The 21,618-nt window shown below is 37.1% G+C and overlaps 1 protein-coding gene, 1 long non-coding RNA gene and 1 pseudogene across 3 annotated transcripts; all 3 read right to left on the bottom strand.

Annotated features, from left to right (window-relative positions):
- Positions 1-9,344: 9,344 nt before the first annotated feature.
- On the bottom strand, positions 9,345-11,284 carry LOC144303613 (RNA-binding protein EWS-like; annotated as a pseudogene).
- A 3,034-nt stretch (positions 11,285-14,318) lies between these two features.
- Positions 14,319-15,253, bottom strand: LOC144303612 (olfactory receptor 4K1-like). The gene is given in 2 exon segments (XM_077882068.1): positions 14,319-14,680; positions 14,683-15,253. Coding segments are annotated over 2 exon segments (933 nt in total).
- Positions 15,254-17,716: 2,463 nt separating this feature from the next.
- LOC144303614 (uncharacterized) lies at positions 17,717-20,283 on the bottom strand. 2 transcript variants are annotated; one of them, XR_013370627.1, is made up of 3 exons: positions 19,967-20,283; positions 18,753-18,912; positions 17,717-18,041 (listed from the first exon to the last, which is right to left on the bottom strand). It is a non-coding gene; the product is annotated as an uncharacterized LOC144303614 (long non-coding RNA). The 2 variants fall into 2 exon arrangements; XR_013370629.1 differs by having other exon boundaries at positions 20,051-20,283.
- Between the last annotated feature and the right edge of the window lie 1,335 nt (positions 20,284-21,618).

Genomic DNA, 21,618 nt, shown 5'->3' with positions numbered 1-21,618 from the left:
ATAGATAAAACATAACATTTTACCTATATAACAAAATATACCTGCCATAAAATGCTACTGTGGTCAAATGTGACTTTGAAAGTTGTTGGCACTTATTAGACATGCAAAAAGGGGCCACTTTAGTTTAGATCCATTCTAAATTTCCTGTAAAAAATAAAGCATTGTTTTCATAAGTACAGAGGATGTGACTGAATACATACCAATCATGACAGGTGTTGGCATACTCTTATACTATCCCCAAGAGTAGTTGAGGAAATACTGCCTGGATCAGAGCTATTGACTTATGAGAATGTATTTTCCTTGACTATAAAACCAAAACATACTCTATTGTGTTCAAGAGAAGAAACTCTTTAAACAATTGTTACACGAATATCTAAGCATCCATAACTAGACTAATTTGTTATGAATTTACAATGAATTTATTTTCCAAAATATTGTAACTATATGGTTAGAAAAATCATAGGTTGTAATACCTCCTCAAATTGAACATTCCTATCAAATTATCTATATTCGTGAAACCTAAACCACATGCAAGTCTACAGTTTCATAACCCTACAACTTAGTTGAAGGCAAGATATATTTCAGTTGAGATATATAATTGAAACTTACCTATGGCATTAATTCATTGAATTGTTTGGAGGTCATTATTCTTCCCTGAGCCTGAAATTCTTTAGTAAAAACTAAAGAGTCTGGGTTAAATTATCTCTAATAACCCTTCCTTTCCCAAAAGGCCATGATAAAGTGTTCTCTAGCCCTCCTTTTATCTGGGCCACTCCTTTTCCTCATAAATTGAACAAATCATCAGATAATCTCTAATTATATTTTAATAGCTGCAAAGCATTGTATTTTATTGATGTAATAATATATTTCAGGAATATGCATTGATGAAGATTTAGATTTTTGTATTTAGATTTTTTCAACATTTTGTTCTTTTTTTATTGGTGTTCAATTTGCCAACATGTAACATAACACCAAGTGCTCACCCCATCAAGTACTGCCCTTAGTGCCCGTCACCCAGTCAACCCCACCCCCACCCACCTCCCTTTCCACACGCCTTGTTCGTTTCCCAGAGTTAGGAGTCTCTCATGTTCTGTCTCCCTCTCTGATATTTCCCACTCATTTTCTCTCCTTTCTTCTTTATTCCCTTTCACTATTTTCTATATTCCCCAAATGAACAACACCATATAATGTTTGTCCTTCTCTGATTGACTTATTTCACTCAGCAAAATACCCTCCAGTTCCATCCACGGCAAAGCAAATGGTGGGTATTTGTCATTTCTAATGGCTGAGTAATATTCCATTGTATACATAGACCATATCTTCTTCATCCATTCATCTTTTGATGGACACCGAGGCTTCTTCCACAGTTTGGCTATTGTAGACATTGCTGCCATAAACATTGGGGTGCAGGTGTCCCGGCGTTTCACTGCCTCTGTATCTGTGGGGTAAATCCCCAGCAGTGCAATTGCTGGGTGATAGGGTAGATCTATTTTTAACTCTTTGGGGAACCTCCACACAGTTTTCCGAAGTGGCTGCACCAGTTCACATTGCCACCAACAGTGCAAGAGGGTTCCCCTTTCTCCACATCCTCTCCAACATTTGTGGTTTCCTGCCTTGTTAATTTTCCCCATTCTCACTGGTGTGAGGTGGTATCTCATTGTGGTTTTCATTTGTATTTCCCTGATGGCCAGTGATGTGGAGAATTTCCTCATGTGCTTGTTGGCCACGTCTATGTCTTCCTCAATGAGATTTCTGTTCATGTCTTTTGCCCATTTCATGATTGAATTGTTGTTTCTTTGGTGTTGAGTTTAATAAGTTCTTTATAGATCTTGGATACTAGCCCTTTATCTGATAGGTCATTTGCAAATATCTTCTCCCATTCTGTAGGTTGTCTTTTAATTTTCTTGACTGTTTCTTTTGCTGTGCAAAAGCTTCTTATCTTGATGAAGATCCCTCAGCATTTTAAAAGCCATCTACGAAAAGCTCACAGCAAATAACATTCTCAATGCGGAAACACTGGGAGCCTTTCCCCTAAGATCAGGAACAAGACAGGGATGTCCACTCTCACCACTGCTATTCAACATAGTACTAGAAGTCCTAGCCTCGGCAATCAAACAACAAAAAGAAATAAAAAGCATTCAAATTGGCAAAGAAGAAGTCAAACTCTCCCTCTTCACAGATGACATGATACTGTACACAGAAAACCTTCATTAAGATAATAAGCTTTTGCACAGCAAAAGAAATAGTCAACAAAATTAAAAGACAACCTACAGAATGAGAGAACATTTGCAAATGACATATCAGATAAAGGGCTAGTATCCAAGACCTATAAAGAACTTATTAAACTCAATAGCAAAGAAACAAACAATCCAACCATGAAATGGGCAAAAGCATGAACAGAAATTTCACAAAGGAAGACATAGACATGGCCAACAAGCACATGAGAAAATGCTCCACATCCCTTGCCATCAGGGAAATACCAATCAAAACCACAATGAGGGATCCCTCAGTGGCTCAGCGGTTTAGCGCCTGCCTTTGGCCCAGGGCATGATCCTGGAGTCCCGGGATCGAGTCCCACGTCAGGCTCCTGGCATGGAGCCTGCTTCTCCCTCCTCCTGTGTCTCTGCCTCTCTCTCTCTCTCTCTCTCTCTCTCTGTCTATCATAAATAAATAAAATAAATAAATATTTTTTAGAAAACCACAATGAGATACCACCTCACATCAGTGAGAATGGTGAAAATTAACAAGACAGGAAACAACAAATGTTGGAAAGGATGTGGAGAAAGGGGAACCCTCTTGTACTGTTGGTGGGAATGTGAACTGGTGCAGCCACTCTGTAAAACTGTGTGGAGGTTCCTCAAAGAGTTAAAAATAGATCTGCCCTACCACCCAGCAATTGCACTGCTGGGGATTTGCCCCGAAGATGCAGATGCAGTGAAATGCTGGAACACCTGCACCCCGATGTTTATAGCAGCAATGTCCACAATAGCCAAACTGTGGTAGGAACCCTGGTGTCCATTGAAAGATGAATGGATGAAGAAGATATGGTCTATGTATACAATGGAATATTACTCAGCTATTAGAAACAACAAATACCCACTATTTTCTTCCATGTGGATGGAACTGGAGGGTATTATGCTGAGTGAAGCAAGTCAATCGGAGAGGGAAAAACATTATATGGTCTCATTTTTGGGGGGAATATAAAAAATAGTGAAAGGGAATAAAGAAGAAAGGAGAAAAATGAGTGGGAAATATCAGTGAGGGTGACAGAACATGAGAGACTCCTAGCTCTGGGAAACAAACAAGGGATGTTGGAGGGGGAGGTGGGCAGGGGATTGGGGTGACTGGGTGCCGGGCACTGAGGGGGGCACTTGGCGGGATGAGCACTGGGTGTTGTGCTATATGTTGGCAAATTGAACTTCAATAACAAAAAAATAAAACAACAAAAAATAAAACAAAACTACCTCTCAAAACAAAAGGAATATATTTCTTTAGCTGTTATGAGACATAATAGTCAGTCCTGTAAATAAAGGTAATGAAACAATAAAAAAGTAAAAAGATAAAAATAAAAATAAAAAATAAAATTTGACTTTGTAATTTCACATCTAATGTTTTATCTTACATATAGTTAGACACATGTAAAACTAAATATGTACATAGTTTGGACTGTAAGCACTGATTCTAAGAACAAAATGTTGAAGTCCCAATGATTCATTATTGCTTTTGTTTCTCTTGCCTTCATGGATGTATCTTGCAAGAAGTAACTGTGGCCCAAGTTCAAAAAGGGTTTGCCTGTGTTCTTCTCTAGAATTTTGAAGGAATCTTGTCTCACATTTAGATCTTTCTTTCATTTTGCGTTTATCTAAGTGTATGGTGTAAGAGAATGGTCTACTTTAGTTGTCCTGCATGTGGATGTCCAATTTTCCCAGGACCATTATTGAAGAGACTGCCTTTCTTCCAATGGATAGTCTTTCCTCCTTTGTCGAATATTAGTTAATCATAAAGTTGAGGGTCCACTTCTGGATTCTCTATTCTGTTCCATTGATCTATGTGTCTGTTTTTGTGCCAGTACCACACTGTCTTGATGACCACAGCTTTGTAGTACAACCTGAAATCTGGCATTGTGATGCCCCCAGCTATGGTTTTCTTTTTTTAATATTCCCCTGGATATTCGGGGTCTTTTCTGATTCCACACTAATCTTAAGATGATTTGTTCCAACTCTCTGAAGAAAGTCCATGGTTTGATAGGGTTTGCATTAAATGTGTACATTTCCCTGGGTAACATTGACATTTTCACAATATTAATTCTTCCAATCCATGAGCATGGAATATTTTTCCATCTCTATGTGTCTTCCTCAATTTCTTTCAGAAGTGTTCTATAGTTTTTAGGTAAATGATCCTCTACCTCTTTGGTTAGGTTTATTCCTAGGTATCTTATGCTTTTGGGTGCAATTGTAAATAGGACTGACTCCTTAATTTCTCTTTCTTCAGTCTCATTGTTAGTGTATAGAAATGCCACTGACTTCTGGGCATTGATTTTGTATCCTGCCACGCTACCGAATTGCTGTATGAGTTCTAGCAATCTTGGGGTGGAGGCTTTTGGGTTTTCTATGTAGAGTATCATGTCATCGGCGAAGAGGGAGAGTTCGACTTCTTCTTTGCCAATTTGAATGCCTTTAATGTCTTTTTGTTGTCTGATTGCTGAGGCTAGGACTCCAGTACTATGTTGAATAGCAGTGGTGAGAGTGGACATCCCTGTCTTGTTCCTGATCTTAGAGGAAAGGCTCCCAGTGTTTCCCCACTGAGAAGGATATTTGCTGTGGGCTTTTCATAGATGGGTTTTAAGATGCTGAGGAATGCTCCCTCTATCCCTACACTCTGAAGAGTTTTGATCAGCAATGGATGCTGTATTTTGTCAAATGCTTTCTCTGCATCTAATGAGAGGATCAATGGTTCTTGGTTTTTCTCTTGCTGATATGATGAATCACATTGATTGTTTTATGGGTGTTGAACCAGCCTTGTGTCCCGGGGATAAATCCTACTTGGTCGTGGTGAATAATTTTCTTAATGTGCTGTTGGATCCTATTGGCTAGTATCTTGTTGAGAATTTTTGCATCCATGTTCATCAGGGATATTGGTCTGTAATTCTCCTTTTTGGTGGGGTCTTTGTCTGGTTTTGGAATTAAGGTGATGCTGGCCTCATAGAATGAGTTTGGAAGTACTCCATCTCTTCCTATCTTTCCAAACAGCTTTAGTAGAATAGGGACGGTTTCTTCTTAAACGTTTGATAGAATTCTCCTGGGAAGCCATCTGGTCCTGGACTTTTGTGTCTTGGGAGGTTTTTGATGACTGCTTCAATTTCCTCCCTGGTTATTGGCCTGTTCAGGTTTTCTATTTCTTTCTGTTCAAGTTTTGGTAGTTTGTGGTTTTCCAGACATGCGTCCATTTCTTCTAGATTGCCTAATTTATTGGCGTAAATCTGCTCATAATAAATTTTTAAGATTGTTTGTATTTCAGTGGTATTGGTGGTGATCTCTCCTTTCTCATTCATGATTTTATTAATTTGTGTCTTTTCTCTCTTCTTTTTAATAAGGCTGGCTAATGGTTTATCTATCTTATTAATTCTTTCAAAGAACCAACTCCTGGTTTTGTTGATCTGTTCCACAGTTTTTTTGGTCTCTATTTCATTGATTTCTGCTCGAATCTTTATCAACTCTCTACTTCTGCTGGATGTAGGTTTTATTTACTGTTCTTTCTCCAGTTCTTTTAGCTGCATGTTAGCTTTTGTATTTGAATTATTTCCAGTTTTTTTTAGGGATGTTGTATTGTGATGTATTTCCCTCAGGACTGCTTTTGCTAAATCCCAAAGATTTTGAACATTGTAACTTCATTCTCATTAGTTTCCATGAATCTTTTTAATTCTTTTCTAATTTCCTGGTTACCCTTCCATTTTTTAGCAGGATGGTCCTTAATCTCCACTTGTTTGAATTTTTTCCAAATGTCTTCTTGTGATTGAGTTCTAGTTTCAAAGAAGTATGGTCTGAAAATATGCAGGGGACAATCCCAATCTTTTGGTATCAATTAAGACCTGATTTGTGACCCATGTAGGGCTGCCTCATTCTATATACGTGCCAGGTAGGCTCTTCAGCCAGGAGATTGGGTTCCCTCTGAGGAAGGCTTGGAGGGGGCCAGAGGAGAGGGACAGGGCAGATGCTGGGGCAGGGCCAGCAAGCACACATGAGTGACAGCACAGGCATGGGAGAAGAAATGCCATAACTCCGCCACCACACACAAATGACCGCTGTTCATTGTTGATATCAGCACTTTCCAATCTTGTGCATCCACATGCATACTCATGCACATGTGCACCCAGACACACGGATGCTTACATGTAGGTATTCCTGAACAGAATCCTATAATCCATTTTATTTAGTGACCTGCTTTGCCCTTAAATGCAACATGAGCACCTTTACATATCATTAAAATTTCTTCTACAAGGGAGAAGAAATGTGTGGGAAATATCAGAAAGGGAGACAGAACATAAAGACTCCTAACTCTGGGAAACGAACTAGGGGTGGTGGAAGGGTAGGAGGGCGGGGGATGGGGGTGAATGGGTGACGGGCACTGAGGGGGGCACTTGACGGGGTGAGCACTGGGTGTTATACTGTATGTTGGTAAATTGAACACCAATAAAATAAATTTATTATAAAAAAAGACTTTTTTTCTATTCATACTTTTATTTTCCTGTTTTTGTCTCTTTTTTTTTTAGTTTTTATTAAATAAAAGGAACAAGGGGAGGAGGCCTGCAGTCTCTCAGGCTGGAGGGGAGAGCCTCAGGTCCCCCAATCCCTCTGTTCAAGGTGCGCAGTGAGCTTGAGGTGTAAGCTGGGTGGGGAGGGCAGCTGGTAGTGCTAGGTAGTCTATTCTGGAAAAAGTTCCATGTGCACTTGAGAAGAATGTGTATTCAGTTGTGTTTGGATGTAAAGTTCTGTAAACATCTGTGAAATCCATCTGGTCCAGTGTATCGTTTAAAACTCTTGTTTCTTAAGAAATGTGCTTAGAGAATCTGTCATTTACAGAAAGCACCGTGTTAAAGTCTCCCAGTATTAGTGTATTATTATCTAGGTATTTTTTATTTTGGTTATTAATTGATTGACATACTTGGCAGCTTCCATATTAGGGGCATAAATATTCATGATTGTTAGGTCCTCTTGTTGGGTAGATCCTTTAACTATGATGTAGTGTTCCTCTTCGTTTCTTACTACAGTCTTTAGGATAAGCTTTAATTTGTCTGATATGAGGATTGTGACCCTTTGCTTTTTATTGAGGACCATTTGAATGGTAAATGGTTTTCCAACGTTTCATTTTCAGGCTGAAGGTGTCGTGAGGTCTAAAATGAGTCTCTTGGGCAGCCCCGGTGGCACAGCGTTTTAGCGCCGCCTGCAGCCTGGGGTGTGATCCTGGAGAACCAGGATCAAGTCCCACGTTAGGCTTCCTGCATGGAGCCTGCTTCTGTCTCTGCCTCTCTCTCTCTCCCTCCTCTCTCTCTCTCTGTGTGTTTCTATGAATAAATAAAAAATAAAAATAAACCCAAAATCTAAAAAAAAAGAAAACTACTAAATAAAATAAAATATAAAATAAAATAAAATAAAATAAAATAAATAAAATAAAATAAAATAAAATAAAATAAAATAAAATAAAATAAGAAAATAAATAGTCTCTTGTAGATAGAAAATAGATGGGTCTTACTTTTTTATCCAGTCTGAACCCTGCGCCTTTTTATGGGGTCATTAAGCCCATTCACGTTCAGAGTTATTATTGATGGATATGAATTTAGTGTCATCATAATACCTATTCAGTCTGTTTTTGTGGATTTTTTCTTTGGAGTTCCTCTTTCTTTTACAGAGTCCCCATTAATACTGCTTGCAGAGCTGGTTTGGTGGTCACATACTCTTTCAGTTTCTGCCTATCTTGAAAGCTCTTTATCTCTCCTTCTATTCTGAATGAGAGCCTTGCTGGATAAAGTATTCTTGGCTGCATGTTCTTCTCATTTAGGACCCTGAATATATCCTGCCAACCCTTTCTGGCCTGCCAGTTCTCTGTGGAGAGGTCTGCTGTTAACCTAATACTTCTTCCCATAAATGTTAGGGATCTCTTGTCTCTTGCTGCTTTAAGGATCTTCTCTTTATCTTTGGAATTTGCAAGTTTCACTATTAAATGTCGGGGTGTTGAATGGTTTTTATTTATTTTAGGGGGGATCTCTCTATCTCCTGGATCTGAATGCCTGTTTCCCTCCTCAAGTTAGAGAAGGTTTCAGCTATGATTTGTTCAAATACAGTTTCTGGTTCTATGTCCCTTTCTGTGCTCTCTGGAACCCCAATTAAACATAGATTTTTCCTTCTGAGGCTCTCATTTATTTCCCTTACCTTTTCCTCATGATCTTTTAATTGTTTTTCCCTTTTTTCCCCAGCTTCCTTCCTTACCATCAACTTGTCTTCTATGTCACTCACTCTTTCTTCTACCTCATTAACCCTCATCATTAGGACCTCCAATTTGGATTGCATCTCAATTAAATGAGAGGAAGGCCTGATGAGATCTAAATTCTGCAGTCATGAAGTCTCTTGAATCCTTTATGCTTTTTTTCAGAACCACCAGTAGGTTTATAATTGTGCTTCTGAATTTCCTTTCTGACATCGAATTGTAATCCAAATTCTACAACTCTGCGGGAGAGAGTACTATTTCTCATTCTTTCTTTCGTGGTGAGTTCTTCTTTCTAGTCATTTTGCACAGTGCAGAGTTGCTAAAAACAAGTTGTACTTGATAGAGGCGCAAACTCTTCTCACTGTAGTGTTCCAGCTGTTCTCTTCTTAAATCTCAGGCCAAATTTGTAGGTTTTCAGGATGATTTGAAAGTTATCTAGGTATGTTGGTGGGGACAGGTGACTTGGGGACCCTACTCTTCTGCCATCTTGTCCCATTCCCTAAAGTTTTATCTTTTATTTATTTTTTTGACTGTTTATAAACATTTTGAATTTAAAAAAAAATCAGAACCATGAACATTGTTACCTCTAGAGGCCCTCTTGGTTCTCCACATTGATAGTGAGTATGCTCACAAGGGGTTCCCATTGTTTAGTCTTCTGTTAAACAGCCATCTTTAAAAGAAGGAAAAAAAAAACAGCACATTACCACTTAACTTGTTTCAATATTTCTTCACAAATGGTGAAAAATACTAAAGTACAGACAACATGCTGTGGCCAACATTATAAATATGGAATTATAAATTTAAAACATTTTCCGGTTAAAAAATAAATTTGTTAGTCAATGCAGCTCTCAGGTTCTCTGCATCTAGTAGGGCCAGTCTCTGGACTCCTGAAGGTGCTTGCCTTATCCATTTTTCCAGGTCCTCCATGCCTGCCTCTTCTTCCTCCCATCTGTTCCATCAAAGGTCCAGGGGGCCCACCAGGACCGCCTTGTCTTTCTCCACCAATTCCACCTCAGTCCATGCCCTGGCCACCACGGAAGCCCCCTCTGTCTCTGCCGTGGCCACCTCTGAACATCCCATCAGGACCATTGCAGTTCATGAGGCCACCTCTTCCTCCCTGCTTGCCACCAGGGCCACCTCTTCCACGGTCATCCCCCAGGGGTGGGAAGGGTGGTGGAAGGAAGCCTTCAGGCTTCGGGGCCTTACACTGGTTACATTCTGTTATCCAGGCGAAGTTCTGGTTTCCACACCCCGGATTGGTCACTGCCAGTCCCCAGCTCATGCTAGATGTTTCCTCCTCCGGATGAGTTCCCTCAGGAACCCTAGGGTCCTCTTGGGGGAAAGCCACCTCTATCTCCTCCACGGCCTCCCATGAGACCCATGGGGCCCCCAGGACCTCCTGAGGCCCCTGGACCTCCACAGAGTCGCAGTGGCATCCCTCTGCCCTCAAGGGGAGGCATACCATCCCACATGCTGTTCATCAGAGGCTTCTTCCAAGCTAGAGAAACCTTAAGTTTGCTTCCTTGAAAATCTTTCCCATCAAACCTCTCCGTAGCAGCCTTGGCAGTTGGTGGGTCTTCATAGGACACTGTAGCATCACCTTTGGGCTTTCCTATTTCCTTGTCCAAGTAGATATGGATCATGGGTTGTCCGGTTCTCTTGTTCATCTTAACAACTCTGCACTGGTTAAAGAAGTCAGCCAGATCATCTAGAGTCACATTGTCATTTAAGCCTTACACATAAATTGCATTGCTGTCAGAGTCTTCATCTGGATCTGCAGGTGGGCCTAGATCAAGATCTGGTCCTTCATCCATGGGTCCACCAGGCTTATTGAAGCCACTTCACTCTCTGGCGCTGCCCATTCCACCGCGTCCTCCTCCCCAACCACCTCTGCTCATGCCTCCACGATCAAATCCTCCTCTTCCCCTGCCCTAGTCATCAGGGCCACTCATGCTCCAGTTCTCTCCTGGTCCGGAAAATCCTCCAGACTCTTGCCCATAAACACCCATGCTACTGGGGTGGTCCTGTCAGAATGAACTCTGCTGCCTGTAGCGGCTGCTCTGTTGGCTATATTGACTTGGAGCCTGGCTGTAGGATCCAGTTTGGGGGGGATAATTAGTGGGCGGCTGCTGCCTATAGCTGCTTTGTTGACCATAGCTACTCTGCTGTCCATAGCTGTTCGGCTGCTCACAGGTGTTCTCCTGAGAGTAATTGCTCTGATCATAATTAGTCGGCTGTGTAGAGGAGTATCTGGTAGGAGGATAAGATGGTTGTGCTGTGACTGGCTGCATGGGGTAGCTCCCAGGTACCTGGGGATAACTGTAGTTATTCTGTCCATATCCTAGGATGGGCTGGTTATAACCCCCTGTGCTAGACTGAGGTTGACTAGTCTCAGCAGGTTGCAGGTGCGGTGGCTGCTGCCCATAGGCTGGGTATGCAGGCTGAGTGCCATATGCAGACTGAGCTGCATAGGAGGCCTGGGTGGTAGTGACAGTAGCAGTGGTGGTATCATAAGCACCAGTGCCGTACTCCTGGACAGGCTAACTATATGCCTGGGGGGCAGCTGGAGTAGTATAACCAGCAGGAGGCTGTCCATAAGAAGTTGTATAGATGGTCTGCCCATAGGTCGTAGTGGTCTGAGCCTGGGTATAGCTGACATCAGTGAGCTGTCCATAGGTTCCATAACTTTGCTGCCCATATGCCTGGGTGGTCTGTGCATATCCTTGAGTTAGTTGGTGGTGTATGCACTGTAGCTCTGCTGAGCTGCAGCTTGGCTATAGATATTGTAATCCGTGGATGCCATTTTCTCTTCTTTCTTCTCATTCCCAAAGTCAAAGTTTTAAATTTTAATAGCTATTGAAGATTTTCCTTTATGTATTTTACCAATTTAGAGATTTAATAACAATATTTGAGATTTCCTTTTTTGGTAGGGGGAGGTTTAGTTTTCATGTTTTATCAATTTTGTCAACCTGATATACTATCAGACTTCTGAATCTTTGCCAGTCATATAGGTAAATGAAAGAATTTTGTTATACTTACACTTGTATTTTTTATATGATAGTTTTACTATTTATTAATATGTTCAAGTTTCACTTTCATTATATTAATAATGAATTCCCTATTCATATACTTTGCTAATTTTTCTACTGCCTTGTTGGGCACTTACCAATACACTTTATTCTTTACAAAATAGAGATATAACTGGTACAAATAATACTGCTTTTCACATAGTTTCATTTTTAATATTGTAATATGCTTTTAAAATAACAACGAAAAAAAAATAACAACGAAACAAACCCACTATGGAAAATCATGTCAGATATCAGTCCTTTTTTTTTAACTTTATGACTTTAGGATTTTTTTGGTCCAACTTAATGTGATAGCTTATGTCTGATAACTGAAAACCCAAGTAGATCCAATGGTGAAGAATTTTAAAGTGGAAGAATGTATCTTTGGCAGTACAAAGAATTGAACAAGTCAAATAGCCACTCATAAATTCTCATTTCCCTCCTCCTTCCAGTGCTGTTCTCATTCCCCATCCCCTCCATTTCCCCCATGTCCTTCCCTCTTCCTCAACTAGAATACTCAACTAGTGTTCTCATAGTTGACAATACTGAGGATCAGAATGGCAAAATGACTTGATTTTTCAAGAGTGTTATCAGTACTTCTCCATTTTCACCAGCAAGTCAGTTAAAAGGAAAAAAATTCTATCAACAATGTCATGACTGCATTAATGTTTACTGTGAATTTTTAAGTTTTTGACACTGCATAAAAATATATAAAAAGTAGTCAACTTTAATAGATCATTATCACGTTTGATATTGTATAAATGAACCGAAAACTCTAAATTTCTTGAAATTAGCTGATAAGCATTGTCATGGTTCAAAAAGACTATGTGTTCATATATGAAACTCCAGTTTGCACTAGGATTTAGTATGAAGAGTTAATTTCTATGTGTATAGCCACTAATTTATGTCTTATAATTGAAATACTGAATCCAGAATGATGATAGTTATAAGCCTTCTGTTTTCTGTTAAGCAATTCTTTTCTTCATTATTAAAATACATTTAGTCTTCCTGTTACAAGGCCTTTTTCATGATGTAAATCACAGGAAGAAATATATAAGGAAAATTTGGCTGTTAAATGAAATACTAGTAATAGATTTTTTCATCTTTATTATTAGGTGTACACAAATTTTACTTTTCTTCTGTTTTTCAAGAAATATGACAGGATAGATTTCAGATTTTGTCATCAAATAATTTTTGTCATTTTTTGCATTGATATATTTTAGATACACATGGAACTTTTAAACTTTTTCTGTGAATAACAAAGAAATCATTGTAACAAATTATTTCTACTTAAAAATAAGTAAACTTAGATAATAAATATACAGACATTCTGCAACTTATGATGGTTTGACTTACAATTTTTTTATTTTATGATAGGGTGAAAATGATAAGGATTCAGTAGAAACTGTACTTTGAATTTTGATCATGCCTGGGCTAATGATATGTGGTACAATATTCTTGCATGATGCTGGGCACTCACAGTTCCCAGTCAGCCACATGATCATGAGGATAAACATCCAATATGTTCACCACCATTTTGTATCCATACAGGCAGTCTGTTATTTATTTTCAGTATAGTACTCAATAAATTACGTGAGATGTGAATACTTTATTATAAAAGGCTTTGTGGTAGATGATTTTTCCCAATTGTAGGCTAATGTAAGTGTTCTAAGCACATTTAAGGTAGTTTAGACTAAGCTTTTATGTCCAGTAGCTTAGATGTATTAAATGCATTTTCACCTTATGATATTTCAACTTACAATGGAAGGAAGTAGAACCATCATACTTCAAGGAAAGTCTGCATACACTGTTGATAGCAGTAAATATGTAGAAAAAGCTTTATAATGAGTATAAGTGCATATAAAATGATCTAAAGGAAGACAAAAATAGTATATAGGGAAGATTATAAATAACCAAATACAATTGACCCTTGAACAATGCAGGTCTTAGAGACATCAACCACCACACAGTTGAAAATCCAGGTATAACTTTTGACTCCCCCCAATTTAACTACTAATAGCCTACTATTGACTGGAAGCCTTACTAGTAACATAACAGTCAATTAGCACATATTTTATATGTTATATATATTATATACTGTATTCTTATAATAAAGTAAGCTCAAGATAAAGAAAATAATAAGGAAGATAAAAATAAATTTACAGTATTATACTGTATTTATATAAAAAATCCACTTAAGTGAACCCATACAGTTCAAATCCATGTTGTTCAGGCATTGACTGTATATCCAACCAAATTATAAATTACTAAAATATTCGATACAGAAAGAAAAGATAAGCTAACAAATGTACATTAATGAGGTGAAATCTATGTTGTAAGACATATTTCTTTTTACTATGTCAATATATGGGGAAAATGTTATTAATAAGTTGAAGGTATCAGAAACTCAATTTGCTTATACATTTTGATTGCAAGGTATAGAAATGCCATATGTTCACTTGAAAAGAATCACAAATTTAGTGTCATGTGTAGCATTTTATGTAGATTAGAATCTTGAAATTATAAAATATTTAAAAGTATTATTAAATATTTTCAAGAGCATTTATTCTTAGAATTATAAGCAATGAAAAATGGGTTAAAATTATACCTAAATCATGACTGATTTTATACAATTCCCTTGCACTTAGGACAAAAATCCAATTCCATAACTCAATAACCCATATCACTAGCAAAAATAATTGGCTTGATGTTGTGATCCAGTAGAGACTCTTCATTCTCATTCAATATTATATTCATTCATGATGATCCCTAGTTTTTCCAGGAGTTCACATGATGGTTTCTCAGCCTTCGCATGGCTGATTTAACATCCTCATTCCTTAGAGAGTAGATGATGGGATTCAACAAGGGTGTACAGACAGTGTAGAATACAGAAAGGAACTTATCCACAGAAAGTCTGCTAAAAGGCCATATATAGAAGTAAATGCAGGGCCCAAAGAAAAGAATCAATACTGTGATGTGAGCAGTTAATGTAGAAAGTGCCTTGGATGACCCACTAGAGGACCGGTGACAAACAGTAATCAAAATTATGGTGTAGGAAATAACTAAAGCTAGAAAACAGCCCAATGATATCAGGCCACTGTTAGTTAGGGTCATAATTTCCATTTCATAGTATCCATACAAGCCAGCTCTATCACCAGGGGAAGGTCACAAAAGAAGCTATTTACCTCATTGGGGCCACAGAATGGCAGATCCACTGTAAAAGCCAAGTGACTTATAGAATGAAGAATACCCACAGCCCAAGAAATAAACACAAAAATTATACATAGGCTCCGATTCATAATTGTGCTATAGTGTAGGGGCTTACAGATGGCTATAAATCTATCATATGCCATAGCAACAAGCAGCAGCATCTCACTCCCAAAAAATCTATGAAGAAGGAATATCTGGGCCATACAGCCCTCAAAAGAGATAGTCTTGTGTTCAACAAAGAAGTCCATAAGCATCTTGGGGGTGGCAAAATTAGATTGGCAGATATCAATGAAAGAAAGGTTACCGAGCAGAAAATACATAGGAGAGTTCAAATGGGAATCAGAGGAAATTATAACAATGATCATAATGTTGCCCAGCACTGATGTCACATACACTAAAGAGAAGATGGCAAAAAAGAAAAGCTGAAGTTCCCAAGAATTAGAAAGTCCCAGAAGCACAAACTCAGACACCACTGATTCATTTGTATGAGCCATGGAGCCAGTCTCCTGTTACCTAAGTAAAAGAAAATCAGGAAAGATCACAATGGTGGTACTATATCTAGTATATATGCAAAAGAAATATGATAAGATTTCAACTAAAGGTCAATTTAATTTAATGAAATTGTATAATCAATTGACTAACATCTGGACTGCTGTGGAAAGTAGAAGTATGGGAATTGGGGGATGCTATGGATACTATCATAATTCAGTAAATAAGATACATGTATTAGAAAATAAAAAATTAAATGCAAAACAAACAAATGTAAGCGATACATTAATATTACAATATTAGTAAGATGAAAGAAATTACTTCTAAATGGTGAAGTAAGGTGTCCAAACTTAAAAGTCTGGAATTTGCCAGCCAAAACTGAAGGAAAAGCCTATTTCAAGCAAAGGGAATATCAGGAAGAAAAATACAAAGGTAAAAGTATGAAAGTCATTTTCATGATGCCATGAATTGAATAGCCTTGCTGGAGAAAGGTATGCTAAGGACCAATCAAATCAAAGATGGAAATGATAGATCAGGAGCAAAACACAGTTGCAATTAACACCTTGAAAGGATGGCTAAGTGGACTGCAGCAATATTCTTGAAATTGAAAATCATAAAGTGCTTGACAATGTTTTAAGAAGCTTAGTGGAAGCAGTTTGCCACATTATGAAAATAAGAGGCAATGTTGATACTTTGAAAGTTTCTTTAAAAATCAAGAGTGTTTTTTTCATCTATTTAACACTAGTTTATCAGAGTCCACCTTCTGTCACATAAAGATCAATTTCGAATGAACCACCAGTGTGTTTTTTCAGTGTTTTCTGACTCTGCCTTTTGTCTCTTCCTAAACACAACGGACACACCTGGATTTATCAAAATCTGTGTCACCTTTCATAACTCATCCTTTTGGAAATAATCCATATAACTATACATGATGCCTTCTGCATACATAATAGATTTTCAGAAGAGTAAAGTTTAGTGTTTAAATTGCCCCTTGAATTTTTTTTTTTTTTGTCATTGAACACCATGTGGCCACTTGATCCCAGAAGAAAATTCTATATAATATCTGGGGGTTCAGGAATCATTTTTGACTTTAGTCCTATGTACCTAACAATACACAGTAGGTATTTATTTATCATTATACTGATTCAAGTTTTGTATTCTGTGTTTGTCCATGACATATATAACTAATATAAATATTTAAAGCTTTAAAAGCAAAATTGTACAGGTAAACATAAATCAATTAAAAATATTTAAACTGTTATAAGCTTTCATTATGGTTGTCGAAGCACTAAGTCTTACCCTTTCAATAATTTCCATCTTTGCATTTGAATTATGATATGTAGTTTTAAGAAGAAGGCCAAAATGTAAATGACTGAAGAATATAAACAGATCAATAAGACATGGACTGACTTCCATATGAGTTTCTCGTATAGGATTCTTATCTCTATTTGAAAGAGTTGAGCCAATGCTAGCATTTCTGATCACATATTTATAATGCAAAGGGGAGAGAAGGAGGCAAATAAACATTGAAAGGAAAAAGATTCCTATTTCTAAGATCTAAAATCCTAAAGAACCTACAGTTATTCATTTTTAAAAAGATAAGATTAAAATCTCAAATCTAAGAGGTTGACATGAGGGATTTCTTTCAGTGTTCAATTCATTGTGTAAAGGATACCAACTACTATGGTAACTTAGTAAGATGACATTAAAGAGTAAGAGGGACAAAAAGGAGGAGGAGGAAGAAGGGAAAGAGAAAGCATAATGATTAAAACATGTTAGATAAAATTAATGGTACTAATAGAATTTTTAAAGATCCTTATTTTTGGAAAAAAAGATACTCTGAAAATAAAAGTTTCTACAAATTCCATCCTTCTAATACCTAATGAATGATAGTTTGTTAGTCTTCATTTTTCAAAATATATAAAACAATTAGAAAATCCTTTCCACACTGATTTCCCATGATTTCTAAATCTAAGTAGACCAGGTTCAACATTATATCTCATTTTCTTTTTATTAATTAAGATAGGTACACATTAGAAAAGATACCTAATATATGCCACTTAGTAGTTATGTGACTGACCTTAGAAAATAGAAGTAGATTATTTCTTTAAGGCTGTTTTCATCTCTAAAATTCTAAATGCAGAGGCAGTTATATTATGGAAATATCTAAAGTTTACACAAGTCACTCAACATTTCTTGGGCTATCTATGCACAGAACACCCAGAAGCTTTTCCATTGATGAGACATTCATGTTTTTATCACCAGAAAATTCCAGAGATACAAATATTTTCAGATCATAAAATATACTATAAGAGAATTTCTTCATTCTAATGTAAGACCAAGTCTGATATATAGAAGTTGATGTTACATCAGTACCCATCTAAAATATCTTGATAGAACTCCAAAACCATAAACAGGCATAATTTTTCTTTTCATTATATTATCTTTTGAAGCTGATTACCTATAAGCCTAGCAGTAAAAAAACAGTCAAAGATATCCTTCTTGATTTACTTTCTGTAGCTACTCCTTCTTCATTCCAGGGAAATTCAACAAATATTTGCTAACAAATGGCTAAATATTCTCTGAATGGAAAGCACAAAAGAAGCAAAGAAGGGACAGATAATTGTTGTAGCATACTTCCCTTTGTTTATCATATGCAGAGCTACCATAAACCAGTATAGTGGAAAATGGAGAAGTGGAGAGCAAGAATTTGCCTCTTTTAGGTGGAGTTTCCAGTTTGACTGAGAGAACAGTGACCTTTCCTTTGAAATCTTCTGGTTGCTGATTTTGCATCTAGAAGACAATTTACAAATTATCTAGTCCAAACACAGTGATGAAATCATGTGTAATATTTATACTTTTAATGATTTTTCCCAGTCCTTTAGTTCTTCCTTATTTTCTCCAAATATGGTGTCCCACTGTTAGTTTCTAAGCTTCCCATCTTTGCTATGAGTCTTCATACCTAAAATATTTGTGTTATAGTCTCGACAATGCATTTTAACTTGTTCTCTGCACTAAGCTGTGCAGAAGCAAGCCCCTCAGGTTGTGCCCTGAGGTAGCGAGGCTCCTCCTCTGCTCCTGACTATACAGTAATAGTATCCTAAGGTAAGGTAATATAAAGCCTCCATCCTTATTCTAGGAAATAGAGTTCATTGGAGAAGTGAGAAATCACTCACTGGAGATCTGATGTCATTCTGCAGTGGGAGTAATTAAGTTTTGCAAAATTACCTTTCCAGGAACAGAATAGGAAAAATTTTTTTTTTGCCAACCAGTTGGCACATAGAAAAGCAAAATATTATTAGATTTTCACTGACTTCCAGTCAGCAAATACTTTTTCAACCACTGATTTCTGTTAAAATAATCAATCTTACAAACGATCACCTAGCCTCAGAGTGGTTCCTCCCATCACGTGGAACTCACTACTTCCCAAGATAGTTCCATCTATTGTTAAATTGCACAACTGGTTCTACTATTAGTAGTTCAATAGAAAAAATGTATTCTCACTTCAACATGTTGGTTTTGCAGATACTTGAAGGTGCTCTCATTTCTTTTCCGTGACAAATCTATTTCTTCTTAAACGTACGTCAACAGTCTTTCCAACTCTATTTTACATAAGTTTTGTAGCTCTTCAAAGGTGATTTAGATGGCGGTTCCAAATAGTCATCTTTACAGAAGGAAATTGAAAATAAGTTTCCATATATATATATATATATATATATATATATATATATGCTTTGTGTGTGCATATATATATACTCTAATAAAGTGTTCACGTACCTAACAATGAATGAAGATTGAAAGAGATAATATGAGACAAATGACATATCTATGAATTTGAGAGTGTAGCATATAAATTTTTAATCTGATGGATATATTCGAAGATTAAAATTTTTTTTTATATTAAATTTTGCATATGAATTTACATCAGATTATAAAACATGTCAAGAGAAAGTAATTGGAAATTGATAAAATTATTACATGTACATTTTTAGAAACCAAAAAGAATCTGGACAAACTTATGAAAAACAGTTTTAAAATATACTGGTGAGTAATACAAATTCTAAACTGAAATAAAACAAAAGGAACAGGTATGTATAAAGAAATATATCAAGATATGATAAAAGGGACTTAAAGTGAATCTGTAAATATTTTTAAAAATTTAAGCTATGGCCAAATATACTTTATATATAATAGGAAGTTAAGGAAATACTTGTTTTAAAATTTTACTTTTTGTGCTTTTACATCTTCAATATTTGTCAAAAGTGTGATCTTCAAAAAAATTAGAAAAATACATTTAATGAGCAAAACTTTCTCTCTCTCTCTCTTTCTCTCTCTCTCTCTCTCTCTCTGTCTCCCCCTCCCTCCCTCCCCCTGGGTCCATGCCCAAAGTTGGGCTTGAACTCATGACCTCAAGATTGAGAATCACATGCTCTACTGACTGAGCCAACCAGGTGCCCCTAATGAGCAAAATTTTATAAAATTACAAACAAAATACAGTGAAGGATGGTTTCCATTCACATTACAAGCAAAAATTTAAGCTATAGCCAAATATACTGATGGAGTAGGATTCGATCCCAGTAAGGACAAATCACTGATATAATTGACTTGCCACCACTTGATGTGGTCTCACTGGGGAATGACATTATATCAGGTTATCAGGATCAGTCCCTTGTGCTAATCAAGTGTTCAGGAGCAGCAGCAGCACTTAGGAGACTAACCTTAATAAAAGGGATTCCATGGCTTTGGTCTCAGGTGGACACTGATGTGAGATACAAAAATCCACACACTTTGTGCCTACTCACCTAGAGCTATCCTCATTTTTCCAATTTTGATCTTTTAAGACCTCTACCAAACCAGCAAAACTATTTTTCACTGTCTAGGAATTCGTATTTATTCTTACTTAGGACCAATTTTCCATCCCAAATTTGATAATTGAGTGAAATATTTATGGCTTTTCCCAGTAATAGAATTTTCCTTTGCCAGTTTCCAGTAGAGTCATCTGAGTGGGCAAGAATGCAGCAGTTGTCCATTTTTCAGCTTGCATCAAGACATAGGATCAAGCCACTTCTAGAAATCCTTCTATGACACCATAAACTTAATCTGAAGTAAAGGTACTGATGCAACAGAAGGAGATAGTATAGAATTCTGGACTACTTAATCGTGCCAATTACCTGTGCTTTTTTACCTGCTTCAGTCTGGCCCTAGATTTACCAGTTGCAATACATGACAGCTTACTACTGTGACAGCTAGAAATTGTGACTTGCTATACTTGGTTTATAACAAGCGGTGTTAGTCACGTAGTTACCTGAAAACCCATGGTCTCTGTCAAAAGAAAACTCATTCTCTGATAGGGACCTGCAGCACCCTAGGATTTGCTTTTCAGCCAGTGTGTAGTTCTCTGCTGCAGGATGCAGGGTGTCTTTTCCAGGATCCTAGGAGTTAGCATCGTCATTCTTCTAAGTGACTTTGCCAAAGAATCTACACAGTGCTCTTATTTATCATCCATATCTTTATTTCATTGGTTTTCCTGGCTTATGAAGCCTGAATACCAGGGTAGCTTGCACTCAAGACTGGACTTAGTACAGAAGATTCATTGTAAGCTGGAAATCCTGTGTGAGTCAAGCTAAAATTATGCTAAAGATCTGTGAGCCTGTAAGCATTGTGTCTCTTTCTCAGTGGTAAGGATACAAAAGAAATTACATGTCTTGTATGCTATGAAGGAATTACGTATCATGCCCCAGAGTATTCAAACCTTTAAAACCTGAATGATTTGGCAGATGCCTGAAATGGTAGGGATGATCTCTTACCCTCTTTTGTGTCAATTTCTGTTCACAGGTCCAATCACTGTGTGCTTTTAACGTAGTGGACTAGTATGATGATATATAGATTCCTGGACCATTGTTTCCTAAGGACTGTATTGTGACAAAGTACAAGAACCAATATGGAAATGGGTCAACTGCAAATATTTCAGAGGGCTAGGGAGTGACTGAATTTTTTTTAATTGTGAAAACTCTAGCACAATATAGAGTTGAAGGTTTTCTTCTTTGACATTTCAGTTACTTTGGGCAATCTTCATGTATTGGGTCCCTATATAGTTTGGAATTTTAAGATACTGAAAATACAGCATGTTATATGGCAAGGATCTTCTCCAAAGGAAAGTTTTTATGATGAAATATAGTTTTTGTCAAAAAAAGTAAAAATACCTATCATGAAATATTAGATCTCAACTCTGCTGTTAGATTCTTCTTTCCCATTTTCAGTCTTCTAAAAACCATTGGGAAGTGTCTCGACATCACTTAATGTGTTTCTCCTGAAGGTTTCTGTTACTCTGCATTTTTAGAAATTATTCTGCTAATGCTTTCCTTTTACC

Source organism: Canis aureus, chromosome 32, assembly GCF_053574225.1.
Source record: "Canis aureus isolate CA01 chromosome 32, VMU_Caureus_v.1.0, whole genome shotgun sequence".
NCBI classification, from domain to species: domain Eukaryota; kingdom Metazoa; phylum Chordata; class Mammalia; order Carnivora; family Canidae; genus Canis; species Canis aureus.
Note: the sequence above shows the minus strand (reverse complement) of the source record. Positions and strands in the feature narration are given on the sequence as shown.